Source organism: Carlito syrichta, unplaced genomic scaffold, assembly GCF_000164805.1.
Source record: "Carlito syrichta isolate Samal-C Ts95f unplaced genomic scaffold, Tarsius_syrichta-2.0.1 Scaffold308139, whole genome shotgun sequence".
Lineage (NCBI taxonomy): Eukaryota > Metazoa > Chordata > Mammalia > Primates > Tarsiidae > Carlito > Carlito syrichta.
In genome coordinates this window covers 49,036-63,551 of record NW_007252235.1, presented here as the reverse complement: position 1 = coordinate 63,551, position 14,516 = coordinate 49,036, and the positions used below count along the sequence as shown (strand labels likewise).

The window sequence follows — 14,516 nt, the reverse complement described above, 5'->3', positions numbered from 1 at the left end:
GATCCTTCTGCCTCAGCCTTCCGAGTAGCCGGAATTACAGGCATGCACTACCACGCCCGGCTGATTTTTTGATTTATTGTAGAGATGAGATCTTGCTGCCCAGACGGGTCTCGAGCCCACGGGCTCAGGCAATCCACTCACCTCAGCCTCCCGAAGGCACGGGGTTACAGGCTGAGCCACCGAGCCCAGCTAAAATATGTGTTTTTTAAAAGAAAGTCATTTTGATCAAATTAAAAAAGAAGCAATATGTTTAAGTCTAGTCAAATAAATTATGATTTCACTTCAGAAGAACAAACTTTGTACAGTTCTCTGACATACTTGCTTTTTTTTTTAACACAGAGAATACACCGAACCCAGGAATACTGACTGTATCTCACAGATAGGAACCCTTCCCTCAACTGCCAAGCTAAGCAGTCATATCAAATCGCAAAGAGAATCCTTGGTATAATCGTACATTTGAAGGTCTTTGTCAGTACCTTAGTCTCCCATATATTTTAGGAAGGAACAAAATGATAGCTATGTGTGACGGTTACCAATTTATTACCATCTGGCCATTTTAGTCAACAAAAAGGGTTACTCTTCTGGCTGGAGTGATTGATCATGATTACCAAGGGGAAATTGAGTTGCTGCTATACGTGGGAGAAAGAACTATGTCTGGAGCCCAGGGATTCTGTGGAGTACCTCTTAATAATTCTATGCCCAGTAGTAAAGGTTAATGGGAAATGTCAATAACCAAAATCAGGCAGGGCAGGTGGGGACTCAGGTCCTTCAGGAATGAAGGTTTGAGCCACTCCACCAGGTAAAGAACCCCAAGCATCTGAGGGTTGGTCTGAGGACTGGGGAAATATGGAATGGGAAGAGGAAGAAAGATGTCATAAATAACAGTTGCAGACTTGTGGCTAATCCCAGAAAACAAGTCTGTAGTAGCTTTTAATATTTCCCATCTGCTTGTTATATGGATGTTTTTATTTTCATTTGCTATTTTATTTTTTCTCTTTTTTCCCCCCTTTTTATTTTAATACATGTTGCTGGAAGTTAACTTTAGAACTTAGGAAACAAAATATTCACAAAAACTGCGACTGGATTTAATATAACCATCAATGGGTCCAATAACTGTTGAGACTTGCATCTGCTCATTTTGAGACGAGAGCGAGAACGTCTCTCGCAAGCTGAATTGCTGTATAGTAGATGGAAATGCAAAGTTGTTTTGTTGATGTATGGCAATGCAACTGTGCATAGAAGGATGCATATATCAGCTGAGTAACCAAAGGGATATACTGTAACAGTTATCAATTCACTGCCTTTCATCTTTAAGTTTATCCTTCATTGCCTGCTCTACAAAAATGGATGTGGGTCCTTTAAATAATTTTCCTTGCTAGCTGGCCAGATGTGAAGCATTTTCAGTAGAGAGCGCTATGTCGGGAGCCACACCTCCTATCAGAAGGCAAAGTAAGGGTTACCTGAAAATGGGAAAAACGCTGGCTGGGAGCAAGGCCCCAGCTAAAGCGGCCCTGCCAGAGGCAAAGCCCCGTGGATCCCATTGATGGGCCCCTTTGATCTCTAGGAGTGTGTGCATAAGACAGAAAGTACCCTTTTCTGATGAAGCATTAACTGATAAGCGAGGATGATGTATTGGTGAAACTGAAGCTTGAGACATGAATAAGGAACACAGCACAAGCACAGCCATTAGAGACGCTAGAGAATGTTTAGTTACCTTCGTCTCCATGAAAAGCAAAACCATTGTGTATAAAGAAAATAAAATAACTTTCCCATTCTTTATTTTTAATGGTTAACAGACCCCATACTAAAATAACACCTTAGACGGGTAAGATGGAGGAGGAAGTTTGTGAGACCTGAGACAAGTCAATCCTGAGGGCAGCTGCTTTTAAACATAATTTAAGAAAGTATAGACATAGTAGATATAAGTTTGTAAGAGTAAAATGATCTAGTAGTATAAGTATAATAATACAGGAGAGAATGATTTAGTAGATAAAAATAGAATAATGATTAAAGATAATTAGATAAAAAATAATTAAATTGAAAACAAATATGGGATATAAGAGTAGTCAAGTATAATTCATGTAAAGGTTGTTAAGCATTATTAGATTATGATTCATATAAGTAAAATAAGAATAAAGATAGATACATAATAGGAAAGTTTATAGGAAATAATTAAGAAATAATAAAATTAGTTATAAGAAACAATAAAATTAGTTATAGATGTAAATGCCAATATATTGCTGCTAAGTTACATGTAAGAATTGTTAGAAATATGATATAAAAGGGGTAAGGGTTTAAAGGTTACAGTTAATAATTTTTAGCAAAAGTTGTTTCGTTCCTGTCTGTTGGTTTTAACACAATGGAAACAAAAAAAGAATAGGGAGGAACAAATAAATCATTGTAAAGCGTTTGATTGTGGAGAAAAACATAATGTAAGCTTTTGTGGGCATATGTGTGAGGGGGCTGAGGGTTGAAAATGCCTTATGTAAACATGTGAAAATTGAATAAACTTGGGAAGAGTCCCAAACTCGACCCAGGAAGTTGACTTATGTCTTCTTCCTTCGCCGCGTCTGATTCTCTCCCCTCAGGCCCTAACCCTTGAGTTGGAGCTGGACTCTAACAGCGCTAGGGAGACATTACAGAAGGAAGGAGTTTTGCATCCTAGCCTCAATGTGCTAGCTCTACTGACTTTGGCAGTGTACTTGGCACCCAGCTTCTGCGGCGTAAGCACAGTGCCAATGGCTTCACTAGTACCTGGCTCCTCTAGCACCTGCAGCTTTCCAGGGCCCTGTTTCTGCAGCACAAGTGGCTTCTCCAACACCAGCTCCTGTAGCATGGACAGTTTCTCTAGCATCCAGCTCCCGCAATGCACAATGGCTAGCAGCACCCACCAGCCAGCTTCCCCTCTTTTTTTGTAGCAGACTGCTTCTGGTGAGACACTTTTCTACAAGAGCTTTCTCAAGTGTCCAAGATTTCTAGCAAGTTCTGGAGGGCAAATTTCCAGCAAGTTATCCTAGAGCAGTACCATAGCAACCTCTCTGCTATTCAGCGAGTTGTAGCTGTGTTCCCTCCAACAGGTCTGGATCATACCACTTCCTCTTTGGCAGTCTATCTTAGCCCTGGGGGTAGTGGTAGCTTCTTATATCTTATAATTCTAGAATTCTATTTACTTCTCACTAGCCAATCCCTCATTACTACAATCGCCTGTTATGGCTAGTTAATAATTATGTATATTAAGCTTTCTCCTTTCAAGTTACTATGTACCATCCCAGTAACAATGAGTACACCCAGCACCCAGGTCTTGGTTTCTAAATACCATTCTGTGATAAGAGGAACCAAGGCTCCTTTGAGAAATGGCTCATTCTAGGACTGGGGCAGGAAAAGTACAAGAGGATCCTGGAGTATCTTGTAATAAAAAGAAGTAGAAAGTAAGGAAGTGTTCAAAAATCAAAAGGATGGGGCATGTCAAAGGATACAATAGCCAAAGTTGGAACAATTTGAATACCAAAATAAATTATGAAATATTGATTTATAACCCAAAACACCAAATAAATGTACATGAGTCCAAGTTGATATAAGTAAATAATTGATAAATACCAGCGGATAAACAATCTTCCTTACAGAAGAATTCCAAATAATGTAGGTAGATACTACTCCCCCAAAGATGTCGAGCTTAATTCCTGCCTTTCATCTCTGAGGGTAGGCTAGACTTAGTGAACTGTTTTCACAAAACAGAGAAGGAAAAGGAAAAACTAGTAATTTTGTTTGGAGAAACCTGGCAAACACTGCCTTAACCAAGTGATGCCGGTTAACTAAGTGATGACATCCGTAGTGATATTACATGAATATATTGATATTATGAGAAAGGCACTTCAACTCTGCAGTCTTTCTTTCAAAACTCATAACCTTACCCTAATTGTGAGAAAAAAACACCAAACACAGATTGGGGGACATTCTACAGGATACATGATCAGGCTGCCTCTAGACGGTAGATGTTGTAAAAACAAGGAAAACCGTCACAGACCAGAGTAGAATGGAGAGATATGACAGTGAAATGCAGTGTGGTATCCTGGATTGGAATCTAGAACAGAAAGAGGACATTAGTGGAAAAACTCGTGAAATCCAAATTTCTAGTTTGTTTAATAGTAATATAATAATGTCAGTTTCTCAGTTTTGACAAATCAGTGGTGATTTAAGAGGTTAACAATGAGGGAAATTGGGTATGGGTATATGGGAACTCTGTGATTATCTTGCAGCTTTTCTGTAAATCTAAAATTGTTCCAAAATTTTTTTAAATGTTAAAAATCTTTTATTTTAAAAAAATTACTGTGTTTTTGTCTCCTGATCGTACCCTAACTGATACATGGAGTCAGTCTAATTATCAAAGCAATCATTTTATGGATCTAACATATATCATTAAATTTATGTCTAACAATAACAAGAGAGGAGGAAAAATGGAAATAGAATCCTTGGAAATTAGGCCATTTTAACTTTGCTGCATTGTAAATTACTAGAGCATACATTTTGTTTCTAGAATTATCTAGCCAACAGTAAATAAAATAGTACATTTCCTGATAGTTGGATAACTGCCACAGACAAAATCCAGGTAGAAAGGCCCAGCAAATGGTTCAGCTCAGAATACTGTTTTTTTATGTGCTTAAAAAGGTCTCAGAGATATTTTCCTCAAAACATCTTTAAAGAATTTAGACATCAGTTCATTTTTTATGCTTTTATTCATTATAAAGCCAAAACATGAGTTATAGAGAGTAAACTAAAAGTTGCCTTAATTTCATCTTCCAGTGGTAAAAGAATATATGTTCTCAAGTCTTCATTCGAAATTCAGCGAACTCCAGAAAAAACCAGCAGTTTATTTTCTACAAGACCCGTATCAGTTCTAGAGTCTGAAACTCATGTAGGCTTTTGTTTTGCTAACATATACACTCTTCAGTCTGATCCCTTCACTTAAGGTAGGCTGCCATTCTTAGAAGACAAAGTATGAATACAACTGAAATTATTCCATAGCATTCTTGTCCTGGAATTAAGAACAAACCTCATTTTTCAAATGAAGAATACACCCACTCTTCCCTTTCCCACCAGTTTATAATAATGTTATTTTTCTTCAAAATGTCTAGGCACTACTGATTTTTAAGCTGGAAAAGTTCATGAAAGCAACATTGCATTTGAGGTCAGTCGGCCAGAAAAATGGACATGAGCCAAATCCCACATCCCAAACATTTTGCCTCAATGGCATGTGAACTAAATGCCGCTCTCCTCCTGATCTCCAGCAGAAGCAAAACAAAACCTTGTAAAACAGTTATCCACTGGAATTGAGAAGCCTGTCAGGGGCAGAAAGACACACACACACACACACACACACACACACACACACACACACACACACACACACACACGCATACACGCACACTCCCTATTTATGTTACAATAAAAAGGCTCTTTCACATCAAGTGTTCTGTGCATAGACAGCACAAGGGCTTCCCCTGGTGATGTTCCTTCAGGGATAGCCAAGGGATCACAAGTCCAAAACAAGTAGTCCTAACAAAATAGTCATCTCCCCAGATCCAAAGTAAGCAAGTAAAAATTCTTAAAACCAGCTTATCTAGGAAGATTAAAGTCCTTTCACACTAATTTCAAAAATTATTTGGTAGTCATGAAGACAAATCTGTGCTGTCATGAGAACTTGCCAATTTTTTTAAGCTGTCTTTTCCTTTTTCTAAATGTAACATTTCTTACGTTATATTTTAGTTACATTTCAATTTCTTCTCACGTTTCTCCAGGCAAAAAAATAAGTATAAAGGCACAGGAAGTCGACATAGCTATGAATGTAGTAACAAGTTAGCCAGAATATTTAAGTTTTAACTGTGAAATTTAGAAAAGCAACGGAATTACATGACATTCAATCATTTAATCTTCATGACAATGAATATGAGATTTTAGGAACAGCCTGCTTATAGTCCAAAATACCATCATTTTAGAGTTATAATTCTAACATAATGGAGACAAATTATATACTGCTGTTGTGATTTGCTTTAACAAGTACCAAAATATTCATGAATTTTCATTTATTACAAATATTTCTCCCTAAAGTTATTTGAGCAAGTCCTCATTATCTGCATCTCAGAATTCAGAGACAAATAGCTATGTTAGCAACAAAAATACCAATTGCACTTCTGAGTTAAAACCACAGGTGGTAAATTTTAATCACCAAGGAAGTATCTTAGATAAATCAACAAGTAAAAACAGAAGTTAGAATACAATAGCTATATTACCACAACTGCTTTATTGAAGTAAGGCATCTAAATTGTGGTCACCACTCTGGAAAATGCACTCATATTCACAGGAAGTATGAGAATCAGATTGTTAAAATCTCTTTCTTTCCAAGTACTTTTCTTTATACTCAATTAACAACAGTTCTGCATATAATACTTATACAGATTTAAAAGGAACTGTATGAATGATTTGGATATAGAATCCATACCATGCTCCGCATAGGGATGAAGACAGAAAGCATGGTTCAGGGTCATCTGCAGACAAGGGGGTTTACACAGCAAAAACATTCCGAGACAGACAACAGCAGGTGGAAACTTACCACTGGAGCAGTTGGTCCCTCCCCAGCCAGGCTCACACTGACAGGTGTTTGGAGCAATACAGCGACCATGGACACATTTATCAGCACAGTGGGCTGTCAGAGAGAAAATCAATCAAATAAAGAAAGTTGGCACAAGGGGGATAAAAAGCCAACAACACAGCTGTTGCACATCCCAGTCTCAAGTATCGCTTAAAAACAACATGCATGCTTGATAATTTTCTTCAATCCGTTCCTCAGCCCTCTTACAGTCTGCTGTATAACCAAACAATTCCTCTTCTTATTTTGGTATTTCCAAATAAAGCCCATCATTTCTACTATTTTATTCTACTTCACACTAAGTTAGGAAAAACGTTTCAAGGAAAATTACCTAATTCACTTTTTCAAAAAAACTATCAATGAGTACCCAATATATCATCTTCATTTCGGAAGGGCCATATGTGAAGAAACAAACCACATAGCAAGATATCAGAACTCCAAAGTGACAGAGTAGACCAAGAGATAATTCCCTTTACATAAGACATTCACCAGAAACAGTAGTCGCATTTCTTTGTAAACATGTTATTCATAACTATGACACAGCAGAATTGCATGCCCTTTTACTGTTGAGGAGAATATTTGAAAAACACCACACCCAGGTCTTTGGGAAATATTAAATCTCAATTCCTCTTCCATTCCTGAAAATCTTAGGTGTACTCAACTCTTCAAGACAAGGGGGCATCATCACAAACATGAGTGAATGGGAAGTCTGATGATTCCAAAATAGGCATCAAAAGATGTTTGTCAACCTTAGGGCCACTCACATTGGTCAGTATTTTTTAAAATACCTGGATATATTAGTAATTGTGAGAACAACTTGGAAGAGTTTGGAGTTCGGGTATTCCAAAATTTTACTTAAGGGTGGAGTAAGGTACGCTGTACTTTAAAGAGGTGTTTTTATTAATGTATGTCTTATTACAAAAGTAAAACTGGTTTACTGCCCAAACATATAAAATACCAATAAGTGAAATAGACCTCATCTCCAGTTTCACAAACTAGTAACATTTCTGTGGATGTAGAACCTTCAGGAATTTCTTCCTACATATTTTTCTCCTCCAAAAAACCCCCATACTTTTCAATTTGCTTTTCCACTTAATATAGTGAGAATAATATTTCTGTGTCATTAAGTATTCATTTATGTGATTTACACACTGTAAGTGAGTGTGTATACATATATATGGCTGGATTGGAAATGATGACCACATCTAAGATCTTGATTATAAAGATTTAGATATGAAGAGATATAAGGCAAAGTCATTTTAGATAAGAGAAAACAAAAGAAAATGACAAAAAAGAAAAACAAATGGAAATGTGAAGTTCTTGTGTACAGTGTTTGGGGCAATAGTTTTGGAAAGGTTGAGAGACAGACATTGAAGAGCAAATTAAGGTGGTGAGGGCTTTATTCTGAGAATCAGCTAGGAATAATCTAAAGAAGAGTACAAATTTGTGATAAGAAAGCATCAGGTAGAGGACATTGCAGTGAAATCAAATAACCATAAATTTCAGGAAATACAGGCTATCTTTCTATCATCAATTAATAATTATTTAGCAACCAGGTGATTTGGGAGGGATACCAGGCCTGGTGAGCTTAGGATGCTGGTCTAGCATAGAATTTTTCTGACACTCGAGCTCCAAGGAAGTGCTTAGCAACTTCATAATATTTGATTCAAACAATTACACATTTAACTGTAGTTAAAAGCAGAACCTGCTTGTTAACATATGAACACACTGGCCTTATACATGTTGACTTTTGCTGCTCAGATAAGTCAAAATGTGCTGACCTCAGGGTTCAGTGTCTCCTTCCATCTCTATACACGTGTTTGAACTTACAGATGTTCATTTGTAAGGCCACAACTACAGCTCAGTATTATTCTTTCTTTAAGAATTTAGGTATGCACATACTCAAAGCCAGTGAACTACCATACTCAAAGGTACAAATTCAACAAAATACCACAGACATCTGAGGTCTGACAGTGCAGAACATGCTCTGGACACTGTATCACACTATGTTACATGGTAGCACGTGTGCACAGGACTCTTCCGCCTTGCCCAGAGCACTGGCACGCACTGTAAATATGTCATTATAAAAGGGCTTTGTCTTACTTGTCTTATGTACTGATGGCATCTATATTTGCAACTGTTGTTAATGATCAGTCTTCAGATTCAAATGTACCAATTTCTCCTCATTCAAGATACTTAAATTTCTGTTTGAATAACTCTAGAAGTTTAAAAAACTATATAGTCTTTTGCAGTGATGTGAAACAAGACTTCTTTGATACTATACATTTAAAACAAAACATAGGAATTGGATATGATGGCTGGTACAAAGAAATATCTTATCCATATTCTTGAATTACAACTTTTTATGTTTATCTAATAGTGTAGTTCTCTCCAATTAATTTTCTACTCGGGAAATATGATAAATGTTCATTTATATGGTAAATTTATTTATTTGTTTATTTATTTTAGAGGTCTGGCTCTGTTGCCCAGGCTAGAGCGCAGTGGTACAGTGTGATCATAGTTCACTGCAACCTCAAACTTTCCTTTTTTTTTTTTTTTTTTTTTTTAGTAGAGATGGGGGTCTCACTATGTTGCCTAGGCTGGTCTCAAATTCCTGGGCTCAAGCAATTCTCCTGCTTCCATCTCCCAAAGTACTGGGATTACAGGCATGAGCCACCTCACCTGACCAGTATGGTAAATTTATGTTAACAAAATACTATTGTATTTGTTTTTATATTTGGGGCATCCATATAAGATTTCGTTTGACAAAAGAATTAATTTTACCATTTGAGAATTTCTGGGTTCCCAGGAAGCTGAATTTTATCAAAGCAACCTAGGTTGTCTATTTTTTTTTTTTTTTAATCTGTCCAGGAAGGGTATTGAGGTATTCTATGGACAGGTCTCAATTGGCTGCTTTCCCTTTCTTCTCTATCCTTTCCATTTTTCTTTTTTTTTTTTTTTTACCCTTTATCTTTCTTTCCCCTTTTTCTCACTGATCTTCTTGCTGTCTCCACAAACTTCTTCTTTGATATGCACAGTAACCACAGAAGCTCCAGATTAAAATTTGACTTTAGCTGTGATTGTACTGACTTTTAACTCCAAAGTGACCCCACTTGATTTCCACCATAGCGCCTGAATCAACTGGTAAAGAAGGCAAGATTGAGCAAGCGGGCCTAGCACCTGTCCTCTAATATCAGGACAATACTTATTAAAATGAGGAGATAAATGCATGCTAAATTAAGCATGTGTTCCAGAGAATTAAGAGTCAATTGCATATGCTTGGGTCCTAATCCATTGTTTTTGTGTCTCTTCTTTTGTTAATATCAAAAAAAAAATGATAATAAGTAAATTTTTATGTACAGAATCAAAAAAAGATCCACTTCAGAATGCTTTAAGATTTCTGCATAATCATACAAATTTCTCATGTCTGATTCCTGATAGTGCAAACTTTGTATTTTATTAAATGAATTCCAAGAGGTTCAGTCGATTATAATAGATGGGAAAAAAAATCCAGGATGGTAATTTTAAAATATGGATTATTTTTATGAAAACTTTGAGCTAACATTTGGTTAAAATCTGAAATAAAATGTGGATGAGTAATTAGCAGAAAGTAAATCTGCCTGCAAGTTAATTAGGAATTAGAAGGGAGAATCTACTTTCCTAATGATTTCTTTTTTCTTAATTAAAGCTAAAACCAATGGAATCACCTCTAAGCATTGAAGCCTGAAGTCAAATAATGATCTATATGATGAGAAATATTGCTGGAATGGAGTTTAAAAGGAAAGAACACAAAATTCTACTTCCATGGTGAGACTTTGCACCCAGTATTAGATGCTGTCATGCAATTGTCTCTCTGTGCCAGGCCTTTTCCCGCCATCTCCGGATTCTCCACATCCAGTGACAGCCCTCACCAAGTAACCACAAGTTACAAAGAGGAGGCAAGGGAAGCAAGAGAGGAGAGCAGAGTAAGCTACAGAACTCTCTGCGTGCTCTGATGTCCCAGCGTGCTGTTTCAGAAGCACTAACTATGGCACATGCAATGACCAGACAACCACTGCCACCATGAGATGGGCTGAACTCAAGCACTACCACAGTCTCATCTTCCCTCTTTCAGTGTCAGATGCCACCCACTCTAGGTACTGAGCTTCCATGACCAACATACTCCATGTGACAAACCAAGGTAGGTAAAAGACATGCATTTTTCATGTAGAAAACCCCAAAGTGAACTAGGAAAGAAGAAAGGGAACAGAAGTCCATCTTAGCAAATGTTCAAGAGCTTAGATCTCAAGAAAAGTTACAAAGGACTCATTATAAGCATGCCCACCCCCCAGTGTGAATAGTCATTTTATTCTCTAGCCATATCTTTCTTCTTATTTTTAAAAGGGCAATTTAAACGAGGCTAACCTTAGCAAAGATGATCTATCTAATATGAATTCTCTTTCTCACTCAAGTTTAAGGAAATCATTAAATATCACATTCTGAGTCTTCAGTAGTCTTTTTTAGAGATCAGATACAGGCTGAATCTCAACCCGTGCTCTGGACACTGCTTCAGACACATCAAGCTGCAAGGGGCAGCCAATGGGATCCTTTCCCTCAAGTGTTGGGAGACAAGAGACACTGATGAGAAGAACAAGTCATGTCTTTGAAGTGAAAGTAGTGGATAGTCTGTCTGCCCAGTAGACAGGTGAGCACTGACATAATGACCCCGGAATTTTCTCTAATTAGGCTCTTGTTTCAACCCTAGTTCCTAAATCTATTTAAATCCCATTACCAATGACATGGATCACATTCCTTTCACTTGTAAATACTTAGCTTTAATACTGACAACCATTAACTATACTTGATAGTTTTCTCAATTCCCTTTGGATTTTCACCTAACGGTGGCAAAAAGACTAAAGACTCCTTTATAAACCAATTAAATCTCTAAAGACAGTACACACTATTGTCCTGAAGGATATAATATAATAAATTCATTTAAATTAATTTGAAAAATGTTTCCAGAATCAAAGAATCTCTTGAAAAACTGACAGAAACACAAATCTTCCTGCTAATCTATCTTTTCTCATTTTCTTATTTGTTGTAAGTAAAAAGCATAAGTTACAAATCTTGTTTTCTCTAATTTATTTTGTGGGTTGCTACAGGGGATCATAGACTTTTAGAGTTAAAAACGTCTTTACTGAACACCATTTTCACATTTTTCAGACAAGGAAACAGACTGGGAAAATCGAATAATTTCCCCCAATTATTAGCTGGTGTTAAAGACAGAATTAGAATTAAACCCTGGTCCCTGACTCTTAGTGGCCCAAACCTTAAGATGGGTTTAAATGAGAGTGGGAAGGGGTAGAGTGAAATGAATGATAGAGTATGCTGGGTCAGTTACTAGGGCAGGATTACTAGACGGCCAGGAGTCAGAAGTCAGAAGATTCAAAAGAGAAAGAGGGGAAAGCAAACAGAGTTGACTTCCAAGATAGACTTTACCCTCCACAAACCTGTCTGAAGCCAGTTAATGCAATATCTTTTCAAAATCTAATTGCTATGGCAAGATTCAGTGTAGACAGGAATCATTTTGTTTTCATATTTCTGAACATTACACTGCAGCCAATCGTATTGTGTTTGTTTATTAAAAGGAAAGGGATTCTCTTTTCCTTCAATTTAATATTTACTGATGTGCCAGGCATATTGCTAGGCACTTCTGTGAATATAAAGATGACAGATTAGGAAATATTAGTCTGCAAAAGAAATCAGATACAGGTCTATCAAACCCAATAAATGCAGAGTTGAATGCAGGGGTAATAACAGAAGTTTGAGCAAAATACTGTGAGAACATACTGAATGATTCCATTTATATGAAATGGCCAAATGGGCACCTCCATGTAGACACTCAGGATATCAGTTGGTTGCCTAGAGCTGAGAGGGACTGTAGGAAATGTGGGGAGAGGACTAATAGGTACAGGTTTCTTTTTTATTTGGATGATGAGAATGTTCAAAAGTTGATTGTATGATGGTTGTACAACTCTGTGACTATACTAAAAGCCATTAAATTGTACACTTTAAAGGTTTGAATTGTATCATATGTGAATTATATCTCAATAAAGCTGTCACAAAAAATACTGTTGGAGCTGATGGAGCAATTAATTCCAACTGGGGTGAGATCAAGGAGGATCTCATGAAAGAACATTTGAGTCAAGGAAGCAGAGGCCTTTGTAATAAAGTTGCAGAAAAGAGTGGCCATCAATAACTGCACATCTTCCTTATCACATACCACTCCAAAGTTGTATAACCTACTGCTTGGGGTCATGGGCTCCTATTCACAGCCACCAGTGTTCCACATGGGTGACATACATAAGTGGCTGATTAGTGATGAAGACAATGAGAAAACACTGGAAATCCATGTATGCACTTAGTAAATGTAATTTTTTAAAACTCTGTACCTAAAATTTCTTTCCCTCTATTCCTTATAGAATTTTAGTGTCCCTTAAGGACAGTACAAAGAACTATTACTAGCAGTGTCTTTGGCAGACATTGCTAATTGTATACCCAACATCTATTCTTCCATCAATGTTTATTAAGAGAATTCCACTTTTACTAGGGACAGAAGTGTTACCAGCAATTGAATACCTTTATTGGCTCTCTTTCTAGATTGAAATGTTCATGTGCAGAACAGTGCAGAGAGACAGATTCAACTGATGAGTGCAATTCCCCTTCTCTTCCTCCTTCCTGCTCCCTGGTGTGTAGACATGGCTGGATGTGCAAGAGGCATGAGACAACTCTGAGAGGAAGGCCGAAAGAATCATGGAACCCTTCACTCTGAATTCTGTGCATGGATAAAGGATGCCATAAGCCACCCACTTCCAGACTTATTACATGAGGATCTTTACTATATATATGTTTCTATTTTTCAAGTCTCCATTTTTTGCAGCAAAACATAATTCCTAACACATTGTTCTTTAGAAAGATTTTTCAGGTGTATCAGTTTCTATACTAGCAGAAAAATTGAAGGCTCATCTACATATAAGAAGATATAAGAACTCAGAACGTCTATTATACATTCTGAGTAAAAGTGTCATGACCTAAGTCCAAGTGGAATGGCCAAAAAAATGAGGGAAGAATTAGAAATCTAGCCATTAGATACATATCTCATTTTCTTCCTGAAGGACCATTTTGACTCAAATTACAAGATGAGAAGAGTTAAATATGGATACTATAAATCCTAAAACAACCATAAAAACAACAAAACTGAGAATTATAGCTAATAAGCCAACAAAGAAGATAAAATCAAATAATAAACAATATTCAATCTAAAAGAACTTGACCTATTTGACGTTTATAGAACATCATGCCCAACAACAGCAGAATATACTTATTATCTTACATAGTGAGATAGAATTTGTTTATGAGTCAGGTGCTTTAAGATATCAATTCTCCCCTAAGTAGATCTATAGATTCAAAACAATACCAATCAAAATGTCCATTCTTTGGCTATTACAAATAAAGCATCTCTGAACACTTGAATACAACTATCAAATGATTCAGCTATTCAACTCCAGGTATTACCCAAGAAAATAAAAGCATATGTCTATACAAAGACTTTTACATAAGTTTTCAGAGCAGTTTTATTTGTAATCATCATAAACTGGAAACAATCCAAATGTGATAAGTGCATGAAAGAACAAATTGTGGTGTATCCACACAGTAGAATACTACTGAACAATAAAAGGAAATGAACTGATGATATGTGAATAACAATGGGAACTAATTGCAAAATGATTATATGAGTGAAAGAGACCTGACATAAAGAGTACATACTGTGTTATTCTACTTTTGAAAAGCTCTAGAAAATACAAAGGAATCTAGAGTGACAGAAGGCAGATCT

The 14,516-nt window shown here is 36.7% G+C and overlaps 1 protein-coding gene across 1 annotated transcript in view; it reads right to left on the bottom strand.

Annotated features, from left to right (window-relative positions):
- The window catches only part of MEGF10 (multiple EGF like domains 10), a 128,885-nt gene that overhangs the window by 80,632 nt on the left and 33,737 nt on the right, over positions 1-14,516 (bottom strand). The window contains exon 4 of the mRNA XM_008065041.2: positions 6,608-6,700. Coding sequence (XP_008063232.1) covers positions 6,608-6,700 — 93 coding nt within the window. The remainder of the gene's footprint in view (positions 1-6,607; positions 6,701-14,516) is intronic.